Raw genomic sequence first — 25,645 nt, forward strand, 5'->3', positions numbered from 1 at the left:
TTTTATTTGAACATTGGTTATTGTGTCTTTACTGCATATTTATAACTCTAAAACTCATTGTAATTGTAATGCAAGTATCTAAAAATTAGGTTTGATTTTAAAATATCTAAAAATTCTTTGGTTTTAAGGTTCAACAATATATTTTATTGAAAAATTTTGCTCATTTAAAGTTGTTAGGAATTATTTCTTGTTTTTCTTTTGAATCAAATCGAGCATGGGTATCATTCACTTACTTTTTGTAAGTTATTTGTTGAACTGAATTAATGAACACTATATAAAGGGCTCTTATTTTAACATTCTTTAAAATTGCTTCTGCCATAACTACTTGCATTTATATATGATAGCATGATGTATATTGAACTTGATAGTTCAATATACATCATGCTATCATATATATCTACAAGAGTTAATATAGTTTGAGTATTAGTCATCATCATTGTTCAATATGTCAATAGTAACAGGAATTTATCAATTGGTAGGTATGAATGTAAGTTATTTACATCCAATGAAGCTTGAATTATATGTTTTATTCTTTAGCACTGTTAACAAAACTACTTGAATTAATTATTCAAAAATTTTTGTTTAATGTTGGTTGAATAGTTTAAATTAGGTACTCAGATGTTCCATAAGGTGTTGCATTAATTGTAAAAACAAGAGGGCACATTGTGTAGTTTTTTTTGGTTTATGAGCCTTAAATGTTCCTTAAGTTCTATGTGGACTTAATCATATAGACTTTTAAAACAGTTTTTAAATATTTTTTTCAGTTAATAGTATCTTTTCTTCATTTTATTTTTTTTAAATAAAAAAAATAATTATTAAATTTGTTAGTTTACTCATTTATTAACTAAATCATTAGTTTTTATTTGAGATTGAAATTCTATTTAATTAAACTCCCATTATTGTAGAGTTGTTTGGAAAATGATTCACAAAGTTAACTATCTGATTAAAGGATTACAAATTACAATAAAATATGTAATTAGGGATATTATTGTTTTGTTTTATACTAATTTACAGTTTTTTTATTGTATAGTTTACTATATATCCATAAACATTATATTATTAGGTATGCGTATTAGTTATACAAAAAGTATAATTTGACTTTGAATTAAATTATTAGTTAGCCAATGAAAGTTTTTAATAAAAAAATTTCCTTTATGAACCACTGACTTGGTGTTTGCTCACCCGCAAGTCATTATATGTATGTTTGAGTTCAGTGTAAAATTCTAGTGTAGTGTTAGCTCGCCTGTAAGTTACTATATGTATAATCGTGTTCTGTTTTAATCTTTGGTCTAGTGTTAGCTCAGTTACCAACTAGTGACTTACTGGTAACCAATCATATAACATATGTTCACCTTTATTTCCAGTATTCTTTTAAATATGTTTTTCTTAATGCATTTTTAAAATTCTGTTTGATGTTTCAAAGTACAGCTTACAAAAGTAACTTCTTTGAACTACTCCAGTTTGGGTCAGGTTCAGGATCATCACCGTCACCCTGCTACTGGTAACTTGTAGTCCAGTGCTACCTGCCCCATGTCTTGTTGCCATGTAAAGTTTGCTTTTCTAGGTAAAAATTAGGAGAAATAAACTAAAATTTTACTCAACCAAGACCCTTGCCTCAAGGCTGTTGGTTGAGTAAAGGCGAGAGATTGTGTCTCTAAAAGTACTCATCAGGTATTAACTGCATCCAGCTACTCTCTTGTAGAAGGCCCCTAAATAAAGACAAGAAAAGAGGTAAACAAAATAATTTCGTTGACCAGGCTCGCACCCCTTTTTCATCTATTAGGCTGATGTAGATATAAACCTATATTACTTACTAAGATGTTGAATGCTGGATCTTATTGGCCTTCTTGATTGGGCTATGGTACTCTTCTTGTTATCTCCTAATGAGGGTACAGCTCTGAAATTCAATTTTATAGTTCTGAGGCCGGCTGGTAGTAAGGTTTTCAAACTCTTTGGTATTGCTTAGTGACGCTGAATCCATCAATAGCTATAAAACAGTTCCATGTTGGTTATGGATGGTGTCATGTTAGTGCTTTTGGTGTGCATTGTTAAGACTGCATAAGGAGCCCTTAGTTATGACTTTAGGTTAATTAGCAGGGCTGAGGCAACTGCATATCTCATTGCTTGGAATGCTCTATCTATGATCTTTTTAACTTTAACATAATAAAACTACCCAAAACTTGATCTTTTACAAATATTTATGGTCTTCATAGTAGTTTTAATTTGGTTATTTCATCTTAGGATCTTATTGTTGATGGTTATTATTCTTTGGTTCACAAAGCTTTTGATTCCAACAGTCACATGCTTGCCTTGGGCATATTCTTACGCATCAATTCATCATCAATTCATTGTTAAGAAAACATGTTTCAATTCTCTGACCATTCTTTTATGTGCTTTTGTTTAGCACCTTTTTATCATAAACTTTTTTTTTTGTTTTTTATTGTTCCCCTTTTCTTCTCAAGACTGTACCCTTTTAGGTGTAATTTCTGATCGAATTGACCGAACCCTTTCTCTTTATTCCCTTAGCCAATATTTTTGTTATTTGTGACTTTAATGTTCATCACATTGAATGGCTTGGCTCTAACACCACTGACTCTGGTAACACTAAAACTCATAACTTCTGTATTTCTCTTACTCAGATTATTAACATTTTACTTAGAACCCTAATCGCTTACCTTTAATCCTTGATTTGTGTCTTGTCTTTGACCCTAGTTTGTTTTCAGTTTCTCATTATTCTACTTTAGGTAGTTATGACCATGCAAAGATTTATATATAATTCTTTTATTTTGTACTCCTGCTTCTGACTCACTCTACCATCTTACTGCTTATTACCCTAAAGATAACTGGGATTCTTTTTGTAACATCTTAGATCCAAACAGGCATGGAGCCTTTTATTCCTTCTAGTCAGTTTTAAGTCCAGCCTCATTCTTCTCCATGGTTTCCACCTTCTTGTGCAGCTGCATATTTAATCGTAATCATTTTTAAAATCTTTTTTACTAGAACAACTCTCTTGTGAACAAACTTTTTTATTATTGCAAGAAATCAATGTAAAAAGATGCTGTCTGATGCTAAGCTCCACTATTCCCAGTTTACTAAATTTCGTATCTTGTATCAGAAGTTAGACTTTAGAGTCTTTTAAAAAAAGTTTAACAGTCATTAACAAAGGTAAGTCAAGCATTCCATCTTTAATTCATGGGTCTGATTTTATTACCTCTACCAAGGATATAGCAGGATTGTTTGCAAGGAACTTTTCTTCTAATTTGACTCTTGAATCTATTTGCCATACTCATACTGCCATTTCAGTTAAAAAGGTTATCACATTATTAGATATCCAAATCTTTCTGGCATCCATTGTTTACGTCATCTTCAGGTTATGGTCAACATTTCTGCAATCATGTTCTTCATAACTCTCTTTAATTCTTTCTAAGAAGTGCTTGACTGAATCTTGTTTTCCTTCCTGCTGGAAAATGGCATATGGTATTTTCTATTTTTAAATGCTCTGGAGAACACTCTGACCCCTCCAACCATTGGATAATCAGACTTTTCTCTTTAACTATCAACTTTACAAGTCTTCTGTCAACATGTTCCTTGCTCTTTAATACTCTTTTAATTCTTTGTTTTCTATTAACTCACAACCTAATAATTATTTTTTGTAGCCAAGGATACAAGAAATAACGATACCAAAAATGATCTCTAATCGGATCAGTAACTTATCTTCAAGCAAAGAAGCGTTTGATAGAGCCGCATTATTTTATAATAACGCTCTCAATTCTTGTGGATTCAAAGATGAGATCAATTTCATTCCAAATATCCAGAAGTATAATACAAAATCTTGAAAATGAAACTTAATCTGGTTTATCCCACCTTATTCGCTCAACGTCAGAACAAACGAAGTCAAAACATTTTTGAGTACAATTGATAAATGTTTCCCTAAAAGCCACAAATTTCACAAACTTTTTAATCAAAACAACTTAAAAGTTAGTTATAGCCTTCCAAACATCAAGAGTTAATTCAGGAGTTAATTAAAAAAAAAAACAACAACAAACAAAAAACACTACTAGATTTATTTTTTGTTAAGAATTTATTTTTATCAAAAAATAGTCTAAAGAACTAATATTGATAGCTAATTTCATAAAAATTAGTTCATTCTAAATAATTAACTAACTAGTTAACTACATTTTTTGCATTTTTTAGTTTCTTTAGTTAAGTAAAATATTTACTATTTATATTTACCATTATTTATTTGAATCTATTATACCATTATTTATTTGAATGGAGCCAATGGTTTAAACAATTCAACGTTTTTGGCTTGCGCATATACATACGCATCAATTCACCTACTTGTTAAGAAAACATGTCTCAATTCTATGATCATACTTTTGTGCTTCCGTTTAGCACCTCTTTATCAAACACTTTTTTGTTCTTTATTGTTCTCCTTTTTAGCAATTCAAAAATTACCACTACAACCTTCCTGTATTGTATATTATATTTAATGCATAAACCAACAATAACAATATACAATACAGGAGGTTGTAGTGTTATTCATTATAAAACTCTGTATTAAAAAAAGGGGTTCAGGGCTTGAATTAAGTGTTAATTGAATTAAGCTTCGCACCTTCACAATTATTTTTTTCTTAAAATTTTTTTCAATTTTTTTTAAACAATTTTTTTTGTCTTCTAATGTAGCATTTTTTTTTTTAAAGCTGTTTTTGAAAATATAGAATAAATACTTTTTTTTGGGGTTTTTAGTAGCGTGATGTTATTCATAAATAACATCAAGCTAAATTTAACTTAAAAATAGAATTATGAGATTTTTTAGCTTTTTTTTTTTTAAGATTTTTAAATGCTGCAATTGATGATTTATTTTGATTTGAGTCTAAAATTGTAACTCCAGGTGTAAGAACTAGATTGGTTAATTAAAATATTAGGTGTAAGAACTGGATTGGTTAATTAAAATATTAAAATAGCTGGTTTTGATTTATTTAAAAATAAGCAGTTTATGATTTTGAATACAATAAAGATAATATTAGGTGAAAATAAAGGGAAAATATTCAGGTGATGTATATTTATTGTTATTAGGATTTTTTCCTCGCTGTGGCATATATACATAGTCTAAAAACTATTGATAATGATTTAAATAACTGAGGTAACAGGCAGCTATCACAGACAAGAGTATCACAAACATACTGTCAAATCCTACATCTAATATATTTTTTATATAATTTATTTGTGTAGAATTTATTAAATAGATTTAATCAACAATAAGGGAAAAATTAAAACTTTTGTTATACCTTATTACACAACTTGCCCTAAAAAAAACTTCTATACTTGATGGGAAGAGGATAGCTGTGGAAGAAGCGGCTTGATTGGGAGCTGATGATAAATCATCATCATCATCATATATATATATATATATATATATATATATATATATATATATATATATATATATATATATATCTATATATAGATAAATTCTGTTATATATTCACTCTCCGTTTATAAAACTTTTTTTATTGAAGTGGATCGCAATCATTAAATTAAAAGGTTGTGAAATTATAAAAACTAAAGAACCGTCTGTTGGTTTCTTTATTTAGTATGTTATGAAAATGGTGTAATTTTTTATGTTTATGAAAAATGGTGAGATGTGTTTATTGCTGTTCTACGAGTTATTTATCATTAAAAAAGTCAAACAATTTAAAAATGTTTTAAAAAATTTATAGATTTCATAGAGACAAAGAGAAATAAACACCTTGGATAGAATGTTTACCTAATGCGAGTTTTAAAACGTTTAGCAACACTTTCTTATATGATATGCTTGAGATAGAAACTTCAAAAAGGTTTAACTAAAATAACATTTTGCACAATTTTCCTCTCAGATAAATTTTTAGTTTATTCTAAAATTTCAATGAACTTTCTACTATTTTTTTTTTTAGTTTTAATAATATGGTCAGGTCAGGTTATCCTGCTACTGGTAACATGTAACCCAGTACAATCTGGTTCATGTCCTGCTGCCTTGCAGAATACGCCTTTTTGAGCAAAGGCTAGGAGATGCCAACTCCAACTAAAAACACCCCTGCCTTGGAGCTCTTGGTTGAGTAAAGGCTAGAGATGGTATCTCGATAAAAATACTCATCTTGGGCAGATGTTAAATGCATCCGGCTACTGTCTTGAAGAAGGCCTCTAAGGCAAAGACTTAAGGGGTAAGCAGATTCTATCTGTTAACCAGCCTTGCACCCCTTCTTCATCTATTAGGCTGGCGCAGATATATTTTTAATACATTGTTTCCAGTTTAGGATGTTGAATGCTGGATCTTCTTGACTCAATGCATGGGTTTTGCTTGTGTCTCTGTTTTTATAACTAGGCAACTCATTCTATTATCTCCTAATGAGGGTACAGCTCTAAAACTCAGTTTTATGGTTCTGAGGCCGGCTGGTAGTCAGGTTTACCGAACTCTGTGGTAGCTCTTTGTTACGGCTTAGAGTTTATTAGTAGTATTGACACAATTGCTTGGGCTATTAAATAGTGTTCTAAGTACTATCTATGCTTTGAGTCAAGTTCTTCAATCTAATTTAAAAATGAATAAAGTTTCAAAAACTATAAAACACAAAAAACCATCATCATCACCAAGTTCTCTAAACCTATCATTTACTAATATTCGTGGTCTTCAAAGTAACTTTTATTCTGTTGAGTCTTATCTCTTGCAAAGTTCACCAGACCTACTTGCTCTTTGTGAAACTAATTTGAGTTCGGCTGTCTCATCTTGTGATCTTAGTGTTGATGGTTATCTTCCTCTAATTTGTAAAGACTCCAATAGTCACATGCTTGGCCTCGGGATTTACATTCGTAAGAATTCACCCATAAGTCGTGAAACTAGGTTTGAATCCACAGACTATTCTTTCATGTGCTTTCGTTTAGCACCACTTCACTCTATTGTCTTTCTCTTTGTTCTATATCGCTCTCCTTCATCTCAAGACTGCACTCTTTTTAATGTTATTTCTGATCATATTGACCAAGCCCTCTCTCTTTATCCATCAGCTAATATAGTTGTTGTCGGTGACTTTAATGCTCACCACTCTGAATGGCTTGGCTCTAGTGTCAGTGACTCTGCAGGCATTAAAGCCCACAACTTATGCCTTTCTCAATCCCTAACTCAAATAGTCAACTTTCCAACTCGCTTTCCTGACAACCCTAATCAATTACCTTCTCTACTCGACTTATGTCTTGTTTCTGATCCTAGTCAGTGCTCAGTTTCTCCACATTTACCCTTAGGTGCTTCTGATCACAGTTTGATCTCTCTAAAACTAATATCTCATTCTTCTTTATCACCTGAATCCTCCTATAATCGAACCTCTTACAACTACAGTAAAGCTGACTGGGATTCTTTCCGTGATTTTCTTCGTGATGGCCCTTGGGTCGAAATCTTTCATCTTCCTGTCGACGAATGTGCTTCTTACATAACTTCGTGGATTCAGGCTGGAATGGAATCTTTTATTCCCTCTTGACGATTCCAGGTCAAGCCTCACTCTCCTCCATTTCCTCACACTGTGCTGCTGCAATTGCCAATCGAAACCGTTACTTCCATATTTATCAGCAAAACAATTCTCCAGAAAACAGACGTCTGTTTATAACTGCTAGAAACTATTGTAAAAAGGTTTGGTCTAACGCCAAAACCCGCTATTCTCAGGTCATGAAATCTTGTATCTCCTCTCCAAAATTAGGCTCTCGTTACTTCTGGAGAATCTTTAATAATATCAACAATAAGGGCAAATCTATAATTCCACCTCTCTTGTATGGTTCAGACTTCGTCACCTAACCTAAAGACAAAGCCGAATTGTTTGCTAAAAACTTTTCATTAATATCATCTCTTGATTCCACTAGTTGCGTTCTACCTGAAATTGCCAACAAACAGGTTGATCCATTGCTTGACATTCACTCCAGCATCTGTATCTAAAGTGATTTCCTGCCTAGACTCTTCTACAGCTTGTGGCCCGGATAACATACCTGTTATTGTCTTGCAGAAGTGTTCTCCGGAGCTGTCGTCTATACTCTCAAAACTATTCAACAAGTGCTTATCAGAGTCTTGTTTTCCAGCCTGCTGGAAAGCCACATCTGTTATCCCTATTTTCAAAAATTCTGGAGATCGATCTGATTTGTCTAACTTCAGTCCCATAAGTCTTCTTCCCATCATAAGCAAGGTTTTTGAATCTTTAATTAACAAACATTTTCTCATTAACAAACAATTTCTAATCTTAACTCTAATAACTTATTTTCTGACCATCAATATGGATTTTAATCTTCTTGTTCTATAGCTAATTTGCTAACAGTAATAACTGACAGGTTTTATCGTGCATTAGATGAAGGTGGAGAGGTTAAGGCCATCGCTCTTGACATTTCAAAAGCTTTTGACAAAGTTTGGCATGCTGGTCTTCTCCATAAGCTTTCTTCTTATGGTGTTTCCGGCAACATCTTTAAGATCATTGAATCCTTCTTTTCCAATCGTAGCATAAAAGTTGTCCTCGATGGACAACACTCTTCTTCTTATTCTGTAACTTCAGGGGTTCCTCAAGGTCCTATCCTTGGCCCTATACTCTTTTTAATTTACATTAACGATCTTCCAGATATTCTCACATCTAAGGTGACATTGTTTGCTGATGATACTACCATTTATTCTTGTCGTGATAAGAAACCAACACACTCTGATTGCTTAGAGGGAGCATTTGAGGTTGGAAAGGATCTCACTTCTGCTTTAGCATGGGGCTCACAGTGGCTGGTGAACTTTAATTCAGATAAAACTCAATTTTTTTCAGCCAATCGTTATCGCAGTAGTTTAGATCTTCCTATATTTATGAACGGTGATGTACTCGATGAGTCACCTACTCTTTATCTTTTAGGATTAACTCTTACTTCCAATCTTTCTTAGAAACCATATATCAAATCAGTTGCAAAATTAGCATCTGCTAAGGTTGCATCTCTTTATCGAGCTCATCACTTTCTAACTTCGGATTCTATTCTCTATCTCTATAAATCTCAAATCCGGCCTTGTATGGAATACTGTTGCCATATCTGGGGTGGATCTTCTAATGATGCCCTTTTTCTTTTAGACAAGGTGCAAAAACACATTGTAAACATAGTTGGACCTACTCTTGCATCCAACCTCCAACCATTATCACATCATCGTAATGTTGCTTCTCTTTCTCTTTTCTGCAAGTACTATAATGGGCACTGCTCTAAAGAGCTAGCGTCTCTTGTGCCATCTACTAAAATTTGTTCTCGTGTTACTCGTCATTTAATTAAGTGTCATCCTTTTTCTGTGACTGTTCCTAAATGCTCTAAAAACGCTTATTCGTCTATTTTTTTTCCTCGAACATCAGCTCTTTGGAATTCGCTTCCTTCATCTTGTTTTCCTGATTCATATAATTTGCAATCTTTCAAGTCGTCCGTCAATCGTTATCTTGCTCTACAATTTTCATCTTTTCAATTTCAGTAACTTCCAACTTTAATTAATGGCTGCTTGCAGCCTTGTTGGAAGCGAAGATATTTAAAATATATATATATATTTATATATATGTATGTATGTATATTAGGTTGATTCATATTGAATAGAAAAAAAAAAGTTCACAAAAAGCATTCTCCTTAAGGTTGCCTGTGTTCCTTTATCACCTAGGATCATGTGTTCCAAAAATTAGTCTGAAAGAAGCAATTTTAGGGGTTGCCATGTTTTATAAGATGAATTAACCATTGGTAAAATTTTGTGATTCTCTTAAATTTCACAAATTTTTTATTTTATTTTATATATATATATATATATCTATCTATATATATATATATATATATATATATATATATATATATTTTGAATAGAAATTAATATGGCAACCACTAGATCTTCTGCTGTGGTGGGGCTTGTTGGTAAACCTACACAAACTCTGTCGACTGCCAGACTTCCTTCAAGAGGGGATGTTCTTCGGAGGTTGCTTTTCCATTATATAGAAGAGAAACATGAAGTGAAAAAAAGTATTCGGGCAACAATTGAAGCAGTACTTGTTATATGGGAGAGAGGAAGAATTCCAACTCAAAGAATTGACAATGCAGAAAGAAAGTTTAAAAAACTTTATGACGAATATGTTGGTGAAAAAACACCAACGGTCAAAGTTGGACAGCTGTCAAACGAAATAAGGACTTTTCCATGCTGACCTTGAAGAACTTTTTGATATATCAACCAAAAATGCATCAGAAGTTATGAAAAACGATAAAAATAAAGCATTTTAACATCAGCAGCAAGAAGATCCATTAAGTTGTTGCATAGCAGGAATTGATCGGAATTTAACAGCTAGGGAGGCGCGGAAACGAGTCCGAGAAACTAAAATGGAATTGAGGCGTCAAAGCAGTAAGGTGGAACTGATGTAAAAAACAGAACAAATTTTTTCTTCATCAGCAGTTGACATTGTGAGTGAAAGTAGCTCAAGCTCCTCAGATGATGATGAATATCATTCTCCTTTCGCTCCTTCCGCTTCCAGCGCAGTGAGCACAAGTGGTTCAATGAAAAAGAAGATAAAAGTTCTAACAAATAATGTTGTATTGTCTCTTGATCGTATTAATATTTCTGATCGCCGTGCACTCTTCTGGTTGGAGCAGTTGCTTAGGCTCTTGGTCACTCTCTAAAAGATTTATCATTGTTGTACAGCACAATCCGCAGAGAAAGCCGATCTGTTCGTGAAGCACTGACTAAAGCTGACAAGATTGATTTCTCTCCTGATGAACCACTTCTTCTGCATTGGGATTGAAAGCTCTTACCTGATATCACTGGTGGTCAAAAAAAAGTGGTATGAATTGCCATCCTTGTGACTAGTGGTGGGGTGGAAAAAATGCTGGGCATTCCAAAGATTGATCGAGGTACAGGTGAGCAACAGGCTGATGCTTGCATGAAGGGATTTAAAGATTGGAAATTAAAAGAACTTGTTCAGGGACTGGTTTTTGACATTATATCCAACACTGGGTTTAACATTGGAGCCTGCACAATAATAGAGCAGAATCTTGACCATAAACTTATATGGATAGCATGCAGACACCAATCTTTAAAGTCATACTTTCTACCATTTTCATGACTGCATTTGGAAGCAGTGGAGGACCTGAAGTTGGAATTTTTAACCGTTTCCAGAAGCAATGGCCAGCAATCAACAAGGAGGTGTTCACTATAGGGAATGAAGAATTGAATAACTGATTTTTTTCTCAAACTCCATGAAGAAATGGTAGTGTATTATGGTGAAGCAACTAAAGGTCAACAACATAGGGATGATTACTTAGAACTCTTGAATTTGTGCCTTATTTTTCTTGGAGGATCAGCTGCAACATCGGAGTTGAATGTAAAGTTTTGGGCATCAGGTGCAATACACAATGCACGTTGGATGGCAAAAGCTATATATTGTATGAAGATATATTTGTTTCAGGATCAATTTGTTATTACTGCAAAGGATAAGTAAGGAATAACAGACTTAAGTCTTTTTGTGGTATTTATATACGGACAGTTTTGGAATGAAGCTCTGTTAGCTGAACAAGCACCATTTAATAATGCCAAGCTTCTTGAACGAATTCAAGAATATCCAAATCATACAATTGCAATTAATGCAGCAAATGCTTTCTATTGCCATCTGTGGTATTTTTCTGAACATCTAATAGGATTGATTTTCTTTGATTCCCCTGTCAACAACAACACCTAGAGAGACATGGCAAACAACCTGAAACAACACCCAAAACAAAAATCTCTCAAAAGACTTGATGCTGCCACATTCAATTGTCACAGTACATTTTTTCCAATCGTAGCATAAAAGTTGTCCTCAATGGATAACACTCTTCTTCTTATTCTGTAACTTCAGGGGTTCCTCAAGGTCCTATCCTTGGCCCTATACTCTTTTTAATTTACATTAACGATCTTCCAGATATTCTCACATCTAAGGTGACATTGTTTGCTGATGATACTACCATTTATTCTTGTCGTGATAAGAAACCAACACACTCTGATTGCTTAGAGGGAGCATTTGAGGTTGGAAAGGATCTCACTTCTGCTTTAGCATGGGGATAAGTTATTATGTGACTGCATGATTAAAAAAAATACTTAAAAATAAAGGAAATTATTTAAGTTATAAAGACAATAATATAGGCCTCTAAAAATTACATAATTAGAGTTTTGACAAATAAAATCAACTGCTAGTTTTAATTTTATATTCATAAAATTTACCATACTTTTTATGAAGTTGAAAATATTTTTTTAAAGTATATATTTTAAAAATTTTCCTAATCTAAAGCAAAAAATGAATGATAAGAAGTTAAATTACACATAAACAACAAAAGTATATAACTTCAACAAAATTATATAACAGCAATAACTTCTACCTATCAAATAAAATCTGAAAAAACTAGTAAAATCTGAAAATTTTATTCTTGAGTCTAATAATTTGAGTCTAATATATATATATATATATATATACATATATATATATATATATATATATATATATATATATATATATATATATATATATATATATATATATATATATATATATATATATATATATATATATATATATATATATATATATATATATATATATATATATGTAAATTATGTGTAGTTGAGTGTAGTTTTCAAATAGAGTGCTCAATGTTCTTAAAGAACAGAGCAATAACAAAATTAATTAAAAACACTTATCTAAGTTTTATCTTCTTTTTTATGTTCTTAAAGAACAGAGCAATAACAAAATTAATTAAAAACACTTATCTAAGTTTTATCTTCTTTTTTATGTTCTTAAAGAACAGAGCAATAACAAAATTAATTAAAAACACTTATCTAAGTTTTATCTTCTTTTTTATGTTCTTAAAGAACAGAGCAATAACAAAATTAATTAAAAACACTTATCTAAGTTTTATCTTCTACTTTAAGTTTCACCATTGCTGGATCATCAGAAAGAGTTACTAAATCTCAAAAAAAATTCAATTTATAGAAAAAAATATTTTACAGGAAGTTATAAATTATTATTAAAAAAATTTTAATTACTATATTTTTTTGTTAACGGGAAGTTACAGAAAGTAATTATTAAATAATTTTCTTTGGAATGGGGATAGTTTAATTTGGTCATTTGTTTTTATAATTTTTTAAGAGGTGTTTATTTTCATGCCTACATTTAGAAATTAATTCAGATTTTTTATTTAATAAATTTTCTTGATTTAAATGAGTAATTATTTCAAATTTTTCTTGCAAACATAGCATACATTTTTTGGAAATGTTATTATAGGCAGGGGCAGATTTTAGAATAGACCATTGTGAATTAAAATTTTTATTTTTTTCTTTTAAATCCCAAATATATTTTGACAGCATAGTCTCTTTTGAATATTTTTTGTGTTTAAACGATTGTTTGTGGTTGGCATAACGTTTTTTTCATTCCCCTCGGTTAAGCCAATATATTGTTTATCAGGGTTATTTTGTGATGAAACAACGCACTTGTAAATTACATTTTTCGAAAGGCATTTTCTATTTAGAGGGCAATCTATTTTTTGTTTACAATTACAATAATCATTGTTTTTTTCTTTTATATGTTCCTTTTATATTAGTTAACGCTTAGTTGTGGCCTTATATAATTCTTTCTAAATTTTTTGTACAACACTAACTTACTTTAATGGTGTTTCTGTTAAAAATCTTATGTAATTTGTTAGAGGGAGGAAAATGTTTGTCTACTAATTTTAGAAAAATTTTACCTATATTTGTTGAAACATTTTTGCTTTACGGGGGGTTGAACCAAATTATGTTTCTATTTCTATTACGCTTTTTTGCAATTTTCTTTTCAAATTTTAGCTCGAAATTTTGAAAGCCACTTTTTTTAAGGGCATCTTCATAAACGCGTTTAGAGGAGTTAAAAATATTTTCATTAGAAGAGTTTTGGTTTAGCCTATTGTTAATTGAAATTGGAATTTGTTTTAGAATTTGAGGGGGATGGTTCGAATTCACATTAATATACAATAATTCGTCATTAGGTTTTTTGTAGGGCTTATAGGAAATTTCTTAGAGGTTAAATGTGACATCAAGAAAATTCCATATTTTTAAATTTATATTTATTTCAATTTGGAAGTTAATATTTTTAAAAACTTTAATATCTTTTCTAACTTTATTGAGTTATGGCCCTGATTTTTTATGCATTATTATTAAACCGTCGTCGCAATAAAGACCTAATTGATTAATTTGGATTATTTTAGCTAGGGTATTTAAAATATATAAACTTACAAATTTGCAAATTTCTGCTCCGTCGTAACTTCCCATTGTTACATCAAAGCATTCATGCGTGGTTTTTTTCTTCCACGTTTTCTTATCAAAATAGAGTAAAGTTTTTCTGCAGTACTTAATTATACGGATACTGTTCTCAGTACTTTCTAAATGGGATTTTCCAAATTCTATTGTTTTATCTAAAATTTCTGCTGTAATTGAGGGGTAAAAATCAATAATATCAAATTGTATAAATGTGCATTCATTTTTATTGTTAATTTAAGAAAACCAATCTATAACATCAGTGGTGTTTTTCCACTGATTTAAACCTAATTTTTTCCAAATAGAGTTATTAATTTTGTCTAGTTTTATTTTACTAACGTGCCCTAGTTTGAGGGTACTAGTAGCCTACAAGGGAGATTATTTTGAAAAGTTTGGTTTGTGATCTTTTAGTGAAACAAATGCTTGCGCTGGTGCAACTGTTTCAATTCTCGCATATAAATTGATATTTTTGGCAATGTTTTGAGCTTCTAAATTAATGGCGTTTTCCAAGTTTTTTGGTGCTTTTGTATAATTATTAGAAATATTATCACGCAGTATTTTTTGATAAGTTTTTGGGGTAATTTGGTAAATGTTGCTTGTTTTGTCAGCAAAAACTAAAATATTAGGGTTCAATTTTATATTATTATTGTCTAGTTTTAATTGTTTTTGGAATTCATTATTTATGTTTTGAAATTTTATAGTTTTAATTAAGTGTAATAAATCATTTTCAAAATTTTCCAGGTCAGAAATAAATGATGGGGCGTTTTTTGTTTTGAATCCATAATTTTCATTCTGTTTTTTTTTTTCAATTAAAGGGTTTTTATTTTTTTCAGATTCTAAGAAAAAATGGGCTTTCCAACGAATTCTTTTAATAAAGTGTTCTAATTTGTCTATTAATGAAATAGTATAACTTTTTTTGTCTGGGATCAGGATATTTTTGAGAGAGTAAGTAAAATTGTTAGTTTCCATGTTTAAATTACATAAAATACAATTAAAGAGTGCTCAACAAGTATAAACTTGGAGCTTAATATGTAAATTATGTGTAGTTTAGTGTAGTTTACAAATAGAGTGCTCAATGTCCTTAAAGAACAGAGCAATAATAAATTAAATATATATATATATATATATATATATATATATATATATATATATATATAATATATATATATATAAAAATTATGTTAGTGTATTTGACAAATAGAGTGCTCAATGTTCTTAAAAAAAAGAGCAACAATAAATTAGTAAAAAACACTTATCTAACTTTTTTCTTCAAGTTGAAGTTTCACCATTGTTGAATTATCAGGACTCCTGATGATCTAATATATTTTTATGTATCTTTTAGTTAAATAAACGTCATAGCAACAATGCTTTACAGTTTCATCTATAAATTTATCACCATAAAAACACAAACAAAGAGTACGTTAGTGTTTAAAATCATAAAGATTTTAAAATGCTAATGTTTTTCAAGAATGGCAATTCAAGAAAAATTTACAATAAAAATAGCTAATATTGAAGTCAAAAATCTGTCTGAAATTTTTTTTATCTGAAAAGTTAATTTTTTTATCTGAACGAATGATTCCTTTAATTATTTATAGCACTCAATTAATTAGCAAAGTTTTTATTTCAAAAATGGATTTTTTAAAATGTTGACAGTAATGGATTATTATTTTTTTTCCCTTTTATGCAAAAAAAAACGTTTTTTTTGTTTTGTTTGTTTATAGTATTAGCCCCTGGTGGTGACATTTAAACATTTAGTGAAAACATTTTAGTGTATGTTATAGATAATGATATTTTGTTCATGATGTCATATTTTTAGTTGAGTATACTAATTTTAAACTTTATAAGATTTCAAGTTATAAAAAAATTCTTTGCATTAAATTGTTAATAAAAAAAGTATCCTTATCATATTTACCTTGATTTCAACTTAGATTAATTCAACGTATGAGCAAGAAAATGTTTCAAATGAAAATTCTGACCACAGTAAGAGTTCTTATTCAAATGCTTTTAAAAAAAATGTTACTCCAAACCAGAATAACACTGCAAAACTACAGCATCAGAATAATAAAACAAAAGACACAGGATAGTAAGTAGTTCTTAATGATTACTTATATGTTATGTTTTCTTAGCTTGATATTAAAATACCTTTTTTCAAAAGTTTTAACAAGGTTTACTTAAACCATAACAAATCTCAATAGATTTCAATGTTATACTTTTTTTGAATACTTCATTAAAGTATGTTATTAGTTATCATAAAAAAATAGTTATTAATAATAAAATAATTATTATGCCATATGACAAAATTACATCTTTTTTTCTTTTAAAGTCAACATCAGTACGATAAAAAACCCCAAATAAATCAAGAGCAGACCAATCAAAATGCAGACCAAGTGTAAACTTTTTTCGATTTTTATTTTATTACTAATATTTTAAAAATATTGAGCAAAATTTGATTGTGTAAAAAAATATTTAGTTTTGATGGTCAGCTGTTCAACGTTGAAGTACCAGATCATAACAAGATTATAGTAAGCTTTTATATATGGGCACTAAAACAAATAGATAATATTTATATAATGTTTGGTCATGAAGATCTTGGTGGTTGGAAAAAACCTGCTGTTTGTATGAAATGTCAAAGGTATCAAGTATATATTCATGCTGTTGTTGCAATTGTTTTTGTTATAATTTTGATCATTTAGTTTTAAGCTTTTTAATTGACCGGAAAAAGGAATATGTTAAATAAATAAATTTAAAAAAAACTTTAATACATTGTTTTGTATTTTTTATTATCCATAGCTTTTTAATGAAACGAAAACTTTTTTCAATTTTTTTTTAGTGTTAAATACTAGAATAAATTAGTTTTCATGGTAATACAAACAAAATCATGTTTTTAAACATGAATTATTATTAACTTTAAATTAGTTATAGTTATAGTTAATTATAAATTCAAAAACAAAAACAGAAACAAACAAAACAAAACAAAATAAAAAAGATCATAAAATATTTTCTGACAATTTGTGATTTTTGTAATTATTTGTATTTCTTTAGATAACTTTTATAAATATGTATAATTTTTATAATAAATTATTATTTCTACTTTAGTAAGTACTCTTTTGGTTATCTTTACCAAGGTAATCTTATTTGTTCAAAGGAAGTATTTAGAAAAACAAAAGCTGTAGAGTATAAATATTTTGTTACTTCTAAAAAGACAAAAATCTACGAAAATCTTGAATATGCTCCACAATCTGATCATTATACAAATCGCTTATTGGTTATTAGTAAAGATTTCTTAGATGTTCTTGATAAAGGTTTGTTATCATTAATGTTCACTATTTAAACATTATGTTTCTTTAAAAAAAACTTAAAGCAAACTGTTACTGTTGTTAACTGTGTTTAATTTTTTCAAGTTATTACTTTATTGATGTTTCTTATAGATTATTCCCATAAGTTTTATATTTAGTTTTACAGTCAGTTTTAACCAAAATTTCTTTATAAAACGTGATTCCAAAAATTCAGAAAACATGTTTGTAACTTATGTAATTATTTAAGCTTATGTAACTATTTACAGAGAATTATTTACTGGGACTTAAGAGACCCTAAATCTTATCTTAAACTAAAAGTTTTAAGTTAAAACTTTAACATAAACTAAAATTCATATACTTAAAATTAAAAAAATTTTTCTAAACTTTATGTTTTAATAGGATACATAAAACAGATTATGATTGGTCTATGTTTAACACCCTTTTATCTTTATATATTTATATATGTTTACCATTTTATCTTTATATATTCTAACTTTTCGATTAATCAACTTTAAAAAACAAACTATTAAACAATCATATTCTTAAATACATATAGATGGCCATGACATATAGTTGACCATGGGAGAAGTAAAGATTTTCAGATTAACACCAAAACTATCAAAAGATTTTGACTTTAATATTTGATCATTAAGAATCTAACAGCAAACTGATAATGTTATTTGTGTAAAGATTTAATTGGAATCTGATGGACCTAACTGAATTCAAGAAACAAATACTATCTTAACCATCTTAATACTTACCATCAGAAACACCTTTTAAAACTTGTCTGTTGATGTTATTAGTTAGTGCAATAATGTCGTGCACATATCATCAATTGCAAATATTGATATATAATTTCTTAGCAAACATTGTTTTATAATTTCTTAGTAACAATATAATTTTTAAACAGTCAGTTTCATTCAAAACATAAGGTAATCTAAGTAAAATGATTATTCAAGAAAAAATAACTCATATATTTCTTTGTTATACACTCATTTTTAGTTTGATTTTTTACATAACAGAAACTTTGACTAAACTTACATATCTAAAAGTATATTTATGTTGGTGCTTAATTAACATGTTAATTCCTTTTGTTCAATATTTTGTAGTTAATAATTTAATAATAATTTGTAGTTTATTGAATAATATTTTATACAGCCATTCATTTTTCAGCAATCCAAAAAATGGAAAAAAAAAAAGTTTAAAATGCACATATTTTGTTGTTTTTTCTTATTTTAATTTGCTTTACTAAAGTACTCATGTGATTTTAATACAGATATTACTTTATTATTTAAAGACATTTTTTACAATGTAATGCTGTGAAAGACATTCCATTTTTTTTTTTTTTTTTTTTTTTGCAGAATTTTAAATATAAGTTGTGTTTTTTATATTTAGATTTTAAGTTCTTTCAAGTTGATGACATTTTTTTGCCACCGAAGAAAAAAAAAAATCAACCATTTTATTACATTTTTAAAGGCTGGTTTTTTAAAGATAACTATCCTACAAAAGAAATTTATGTTACTATTTTTAACCAGTATATTTTTCATTTGGAGAAGCAAAATTATAGTAACATTGAAACTTCAATGTTCATTAGAAGTTTGGAAACTGGTTTTTATGGTGCATATTCCATGACTAAAAATCATCAAATTGAATGGAAAAAGATAGATAAAAAGCATATCCAAGTAAGATTTTATATTTTTCCATTTTTAAGATTTTAATTTTAATTATTTGGAGTGAATATAAAAAAAATTAAAAATTACATAAAGACATTAATGGGAAAATAATAGGTAATTACAGTTCTATTTGGTCAAGTCAACTGTTATATGCAAAGGTTATATGCAGCAAAGTATACATACATGAACTCAATTTTAGAGAGACAAATATTCATGCATTAACTGCAGATTTTGGCTAGAGCAACAGTTTTTATTTTGTCAATTTTGATAATATGCAAATTGGTGCAAAAAAATTTTAAATTGTGTATTAAATGTAATAAAGATATATATTTTTTATACAATTATTTTCACTTTAGTAGTTCTTAGTATATTTTTCTAAATGAAAAAAAGAATTTTTTTAAACTTAAATTCTCAATCAAAATCACATAATTTTAAAATGATCAATTTATACTGTTTAAATAAGATGCTGACTTTATTCCAGATAATTTTAAAATGATCAATTTATACTGTTTAAATAAGATGCTGACTTTATTCCAGATAATTTTTCAGGCAAAAAAAAAAACAACTAAAAATAAAGATTTTTTTTTTATCACACAGCATTATAAAGGTTTTTAATTTTTAAAAGACTACAATAACTTGATGAAAGTACAGGGTTACCACTTAACCAGGAAAAAATAACTAATTGTTTTTTTATCAAAAATTCTATTTTCAAATTATTGATTTTCTTATCTGGGTTGTTGATAATGGATTGTCAAAACTCATAATAATAAATTTGCTGTTATGTGTAGATTCTTGAACAATGCTTCTGGTAATATAAGCAAAATATTATTATGAAAACATAATAATATTTTGCTTATATTACCAGAAGCATTGTTCGAAAATCTACATAATAATATTTTGCTTTTTTTCAGTCAGTTAAAAAAAGGTTAAGGATAGGTAGAACAAAAATAGCTAGTAATCATTGGTTATGATGTTTCAGATGCTTCTTGAAATATTTAGGTTTTTCATGTTATGCTGTCTCAAATTGTCAAACGGATACTATTGTTAGATTTTGGAATCATTTAGAAAATCAGGTTAATGTACATTGTTTGAAATTAGCTTTTAAACTGGGTAAAACATTTCAGTTAAATAAAAACAGAAAGTCTGAATTTATAAAAAATGATTGAAGTATTTATGGATAGGCTTTAGGGTGATCCGTATTTTATTAATTTTCGATGTTAAACTTTAACCTTAATTTAAAAATTGATCTATTATGTAAAAATAAGGAAAAATAAGGCAAAAATGTTTTATTTTTGATGATTGAGATATCTTTTTGATAACTTAATTATATCTTTTTGAGAATTAATTGGTGGCAAGGCCACAAATCAAATTTTTTCAGCAAGGTTGGGCACAAAAAGTCAGCTGTATGCTGCATTGTCTTTTTATCCAACTCAAAAGATTCTGGTGCAAATAAACTGAAGAAGTTGTACAATAAGTATCAGCTGTTCAAAGAGAATATGATGAAAGCATATATAACCTAAAGATTTGTTTCTAGCACAAGGTTCAATAGGCACCCTTGAATGATGTCTCTATGCTTGGATTTCTCAAAGAGTATTCAAATTATATAATTATGCAGCCTACACTACATTTTCTTGATATTTATTGAGTCTTCTCAAAACACAGAGTTGTAAGAGTTATTACAGCCTATCTCCAGCTTTTAGTATTTAAAACAGCACTAAAGATGCAAAAAGTGTGTAGCACAGACTTCATGGCTTTAAAAAGTTTTTGAATGCTCTAGAAATACAATAAAACCCTCACCACATTGTCATTCAAAAACACTTTCTGGTTTATTTTGTCCCAAGACAAATGTTCCAGGTTGGCCCATTCTTTTCCAAGACAAAAAAAGCTTAAAATGGTTTTGTAAAAGATTATAACAAAAAGAATAAATTTTTTTTTTCTTGGTTCTTGCTTCATACTAGACTCTAATTTCTAAGGCAAGATCTCATACAAAAACTGAGAAAAACCAAGGTTTTTAAAAAAAGTTAAAACTATAGAAATTACCTAAATTTTTTAGAAAAGTTTGTGTTTTATGATTTTTTTATTATTAGCTATGAATCATAAATTTTCTAGATTTATCAAATTAATGCTGTTTTTTAAAATAACTTTTCAAAAGACTTAAGTCATTCAAAGTTGCAACTGTTATTCTCTCCCGCATCTTACAATCATGCTTGCTTGAAAATTTTGCTCACATCGAATTGATGTTGGTCTGATTAATTTTAATGCATTTAATTGGCATAACTTTTCTGATTTGAATCCAGTCCTAAGTTATTTATAATGATATATATATATCATCATAAATTATCTTTATATCTGGACATAAAAAATAAGTTATATATATACATATATATATATGCATATAAATTTTTCTAAATTTAGGATTTGTTCACAGTTCTAGAAAGGCAGATTACATCAGTCAAAGACCATGAGGAGATTTTTTTCTGGGGTTTGTCACGTTTACTTATCTTTTATGATAAACAAAATCTGATTGATTTTGCACATATCAATTTTATTTCTTCACTTTTTGAAATTTTATCATTGGAAAATGTTCATTGGACTTCCAGTGATATATTGAAAAATATTACACGTAGATTTCCTGAAATACTTTTAAGGTAATTAACCTTTTATTAAATATTATTGGAAATAAAATTGTATTGTATAAATAAAATATATATATATACATATATAGATCACCAAATGCTTACTAGTTTTACTTTATATTTATATCATACAGCTTTTTCAGAAAAAGAGAAAAAAGAAAAGAATAATGAAACAAAAGATTGCTGCCCCATGCCAAACCCTCAGTCTATGTAGAAGCACTCCTTTGCAGCTGCATGTTATAAGATAGTCGATGTATGTAGTAAAGCCCCTGGCAGCAGGCTATTTCAGTGTGAAATCACATTGCTTAACTAAACACATTTTTGTATACGTATATATATATACATATATGGATATACATATATATGTATATATACAACCCTCCAAATAAGGGTCTGCATTCGGTAATGCTGACTTAACTGCCAACCTGAATGTGTTTGAGGGTGGCAAAATAATGCCGACCTCATTTCTATGTTTTATGGTAAGACTTTTGTATCAAATTATTTTTGCCAAGCTGATGCCGACCTCTAAAAGATTGAGGTTGGCAAATTATTGCCGACCTCATTTTTCCTAATTCTGAGGATTATATGTATATATATACACATATATACATACATGTATTTATATATATATATATATATATATATATATATATATATATATATATATATATATATATATATATATATATATATATATATATATATACATGTGTATATGTATATATATATATATATATATATATATATATATATATATATATATATATATATATATATATATATATATATATATATATATATATATATATATATTTATAAATACATTTTTAGAGGTAAACAAAGTAATTCTGTTGATCAGCTTTAAACCCCTTCTTTATATATCAAGCTAGCGTAGATGTAAACCTGTGTTACATTGTTTCCTGCTTAGGATGAGGAATGTTGCATCTTCTTGACTCTACTCATAGATTTTTTTATGTACCTTTTGATAGTGTCTATGCAATTCTTCCTGTTATCTTCTAAGTTTAATGGTTGAGGCCTTGCCTCTTGCAAAATTCACCAGACTTGCTCTTTGTGAGACTAATTTAAATTTGGTTGTTTCTTTTAGATCTCATCATTGATGGTTACTATTGTTTGATTTGCAAAGACTCCAATAGTCACATATTTGGCTCGGGGTATACTTTTGCATCAATTCAAGTATTTTTTGTGAAATCAGGTTTAAATGCATTGACCATTCTTTTATGTACTTTTACTAAGCACCTTTTCACTCTCCTTTCTCTTTTTCAATCTCCTTTCTCTTTGTTTTTTATCATTCTCCTTCTCATAACTGCATTTTTAGATATAATTTCTGATTAAATTATCCATGCCTTTGTTCTTTTCCTCTCTGCCAATGTTGTGCTTATTGGAGACTTGAATGCTCATCACTGAATGGCTTGGCTCTAACACCACTGACCACTGCCACTGCTCTCTCTACCAAACTTGATCCTCTCCCCCATCATCATAAAGTTGCATCTCTTTCTCTATTCTACAAATACTATCGTATAAAGGAAGCTATCAACTCTTGTTCCATCATCCAAAACTCAATCTTGCATGATTCTTTATGCAGCAAAGTCTCATTCTTTTACTGTATCTGTCCCTGAATGCTCCAAAAACTAGGATGTATCTAGTTTTTTTCCCCACACTTCAACCCTCTGAAATTCTCTTCCATCTTCATGTTTTCCTGACTTATACAACCTACAGTTTTTTAAGTGTTGTGGCAACTGTTTCCTTTTTCTTTAACTATATTCGTTGTTATCTAGTAACTCCCAACTTAATAGTGGTTGCTTGCAACTTTCACATCCTAAATATTTAAAATCCATCGGGGTGGTGGTACTGTGTACCATAAAGTATCTATCGTGAATTATTTCAAAATATTGCATGGAAATCCAATAGAGTTGTTATTATTTTTCTACAACTGATATTTATCTCAAGTTACAACAAGTTATGATTTTTTCCCCAAAAAATTATTTCACCTAAAAAAGTTTAAATAGAAATACACAGAATTGATTCCTGATATATTTTATTACTCTTTTTTCTTATTAACAAAAATATTGCAGTTGATTTACACTTTTTTGCTGTTGTAATCAGCAACATAGTTTCAGAGCTGATGAGAGTAGTCAGGATAAGAAGCATCTCATTTGTATTTTTCCTAATGACTTTTGAAACAAGAATGTATATTTTCAGCGGCTTGTTCACTGTACAGTCCCAGGCTAATTTTTTTCACCTTGATAAATTGTTGAACATAATGAAAAGCAGCATGACTTTTGGAGTGACAGAAGTCTGGAGCTTCAAAAAACTGGATTTGAAATCTCTGAAAACATAATCAGGTGAAAGGGAACAGCCAAAACAAGGCAGAAATCAAGGGCTTCTGAATGACTTTCATCTTCAGCAAGGAATTTCAGCTCATTTACCTGTTTAAGCAACTTCATGCAATCATTGCCATTGTAGTGGCCACCATAGTAAGGTTAAGAAGGGATGTGAATGACTTGAAGCCAATCCATGGTCTTTGGCCATTTCTGTACCAGGCTTTTCACAATGTGATTGACCACACCAAAAAGTAAATGAAATTCCATGGGAGGAAATACTTCCAAAACAACTGTTTGTTTAGAAAAAGATAGCAAAGGTGGATGAACATCATTGTAGAAAGCCTTAGCGTTTTTCAAATCACCTCCAGATTTGACAAAACTCTGGTATTGCTGTCTAATGCTTCTCCACATGCAATGAGTTTTAAAGACTCAATTTTACACCAACATTATGGGTGTTGGCTACTATGAGATTGAAGTCCACAAATTATATTAGCAAGCTTCATGTCGCACAAGATGCATAGGAACCATGGAGCTTAGAGATCAAGCTTTGTCCACATCAATGAGTTATAAAATTGCTATGACATTTTCAAAGTTTTCTGGTGTATTCTGCAATCGCCACAATCAGTTGCTTCTTAACCCCTGTGCTTTTGTGGCCCTCTTGTGACCAAAGTTTGATTGACTTTTGAATAGGACTATGTTGCTCAGACTAATTGAACTTTGATTCATTCCAAACTTTAGAATAGCCTTGCTTTCAAGTTCTCTTGAGGATAAAATTTTTTCTTTTGGCTGATGCAAATCCTGGCAATGAACCACTTGGCAATCTTCTGAGCTGGCAGCAAGGTTTAGGGAGCTTATGGCGCAGTAGTCTCTTAATGTCTTGCCTCTGTCAGCAAGCTTTTGCTAAAAGTTGATTTCAACTAGCCTTACTGGGCTAATCTGATTGAGAGCAGATTCAAGTTTCCTCATTCCAGTATTTGAAAGCCCTGTATTCTCTTGGATTGAAACCATATTTTGAACACTCAAAGGACCTGGAAAAAGTTGCTGTGCAGCTGTTGACCTTAAAAGTGACATAAATTAAAATTAAATTAAAATATTATTTGCGAAAAATATTATTGTTCATTACCTTTTCTTAAATCCAATGGCATTTCTTGTGGGTGGCTGATCTGAACTGTCTCTCCTGGTGATGCATCTTTGGCTGAAATCACAGTGGATGCAATCTTTCCTTGTGTACAATTATGAGGATGTCTTCAAGCAAGCACAAATAAGCAAGTTGTGCACCTTTTTTCAGCTGCAGGAGTTGTGGATTAGCTTGGCCTTCTCTTTTCCATTGGTTTTGGCAATTTTGCAGATCAAACAATCTTACTGTGCTATTTGCCTTGTGATGGTTTTTACAATGATG

The 25,645-nt window shown here is 29.5% G+C and overlaps 1 protein-coding gene across 2 annotated transcripts in view; it reads left to right on the forward strand.

Moving 5' to 3' along the window:
- The window catches only part of LOC136092464 (E3 ubiquitin-protein ligase rnf213-alpha-like), a 164,052-nt gene that overhangs the window by 43,988 nt on the left and 94,419 nt on the right, over positions 1-25,645 (forward strand). For both annotated transcript variants that reach the window (XM_065820728.1, XM_065820729.1), the window contains 6 exons: positions 16,228-16,382; positions 16,623-16,688; positions 16,770-16,931; positions 17,396-17,601; positions 18,991-19,277; positions 21,684-21,916. In XM_065820728.1, the coding sequence (XP_065676800.1) occupies positions 16,228-16,382; positions 16,623-16,688; positions 16,770-16,931; positions 17,396-17,601; positions 18,991-19,277; positions 21,684-21,916 (1,109 nt within the window). The remainder of the gene's footprint in view (positions 1-16,227; positions 16,383-16,622; positions 16,689-16,769; positions 16,932-17,395; positions 17,602-18,990; positions 19,278-21,683; positions 21,917-25,645) is intronic.

The sequence above is a fragment of the Hydra vulgaris genome, chromosome 15 (genome assembly GCF_038396675.1).
Source record: "Hydra vulgaris chromosome 15, alternate assembly HydraT2T_AEP".
NCBI classification, from domain to species: domain Eukaryota; kingdom Metazoa; phylum Cnidaria; class Hydrozoa; order Anthoathecata; family Hydridae; genus Hydra; species Hydra vulgaris.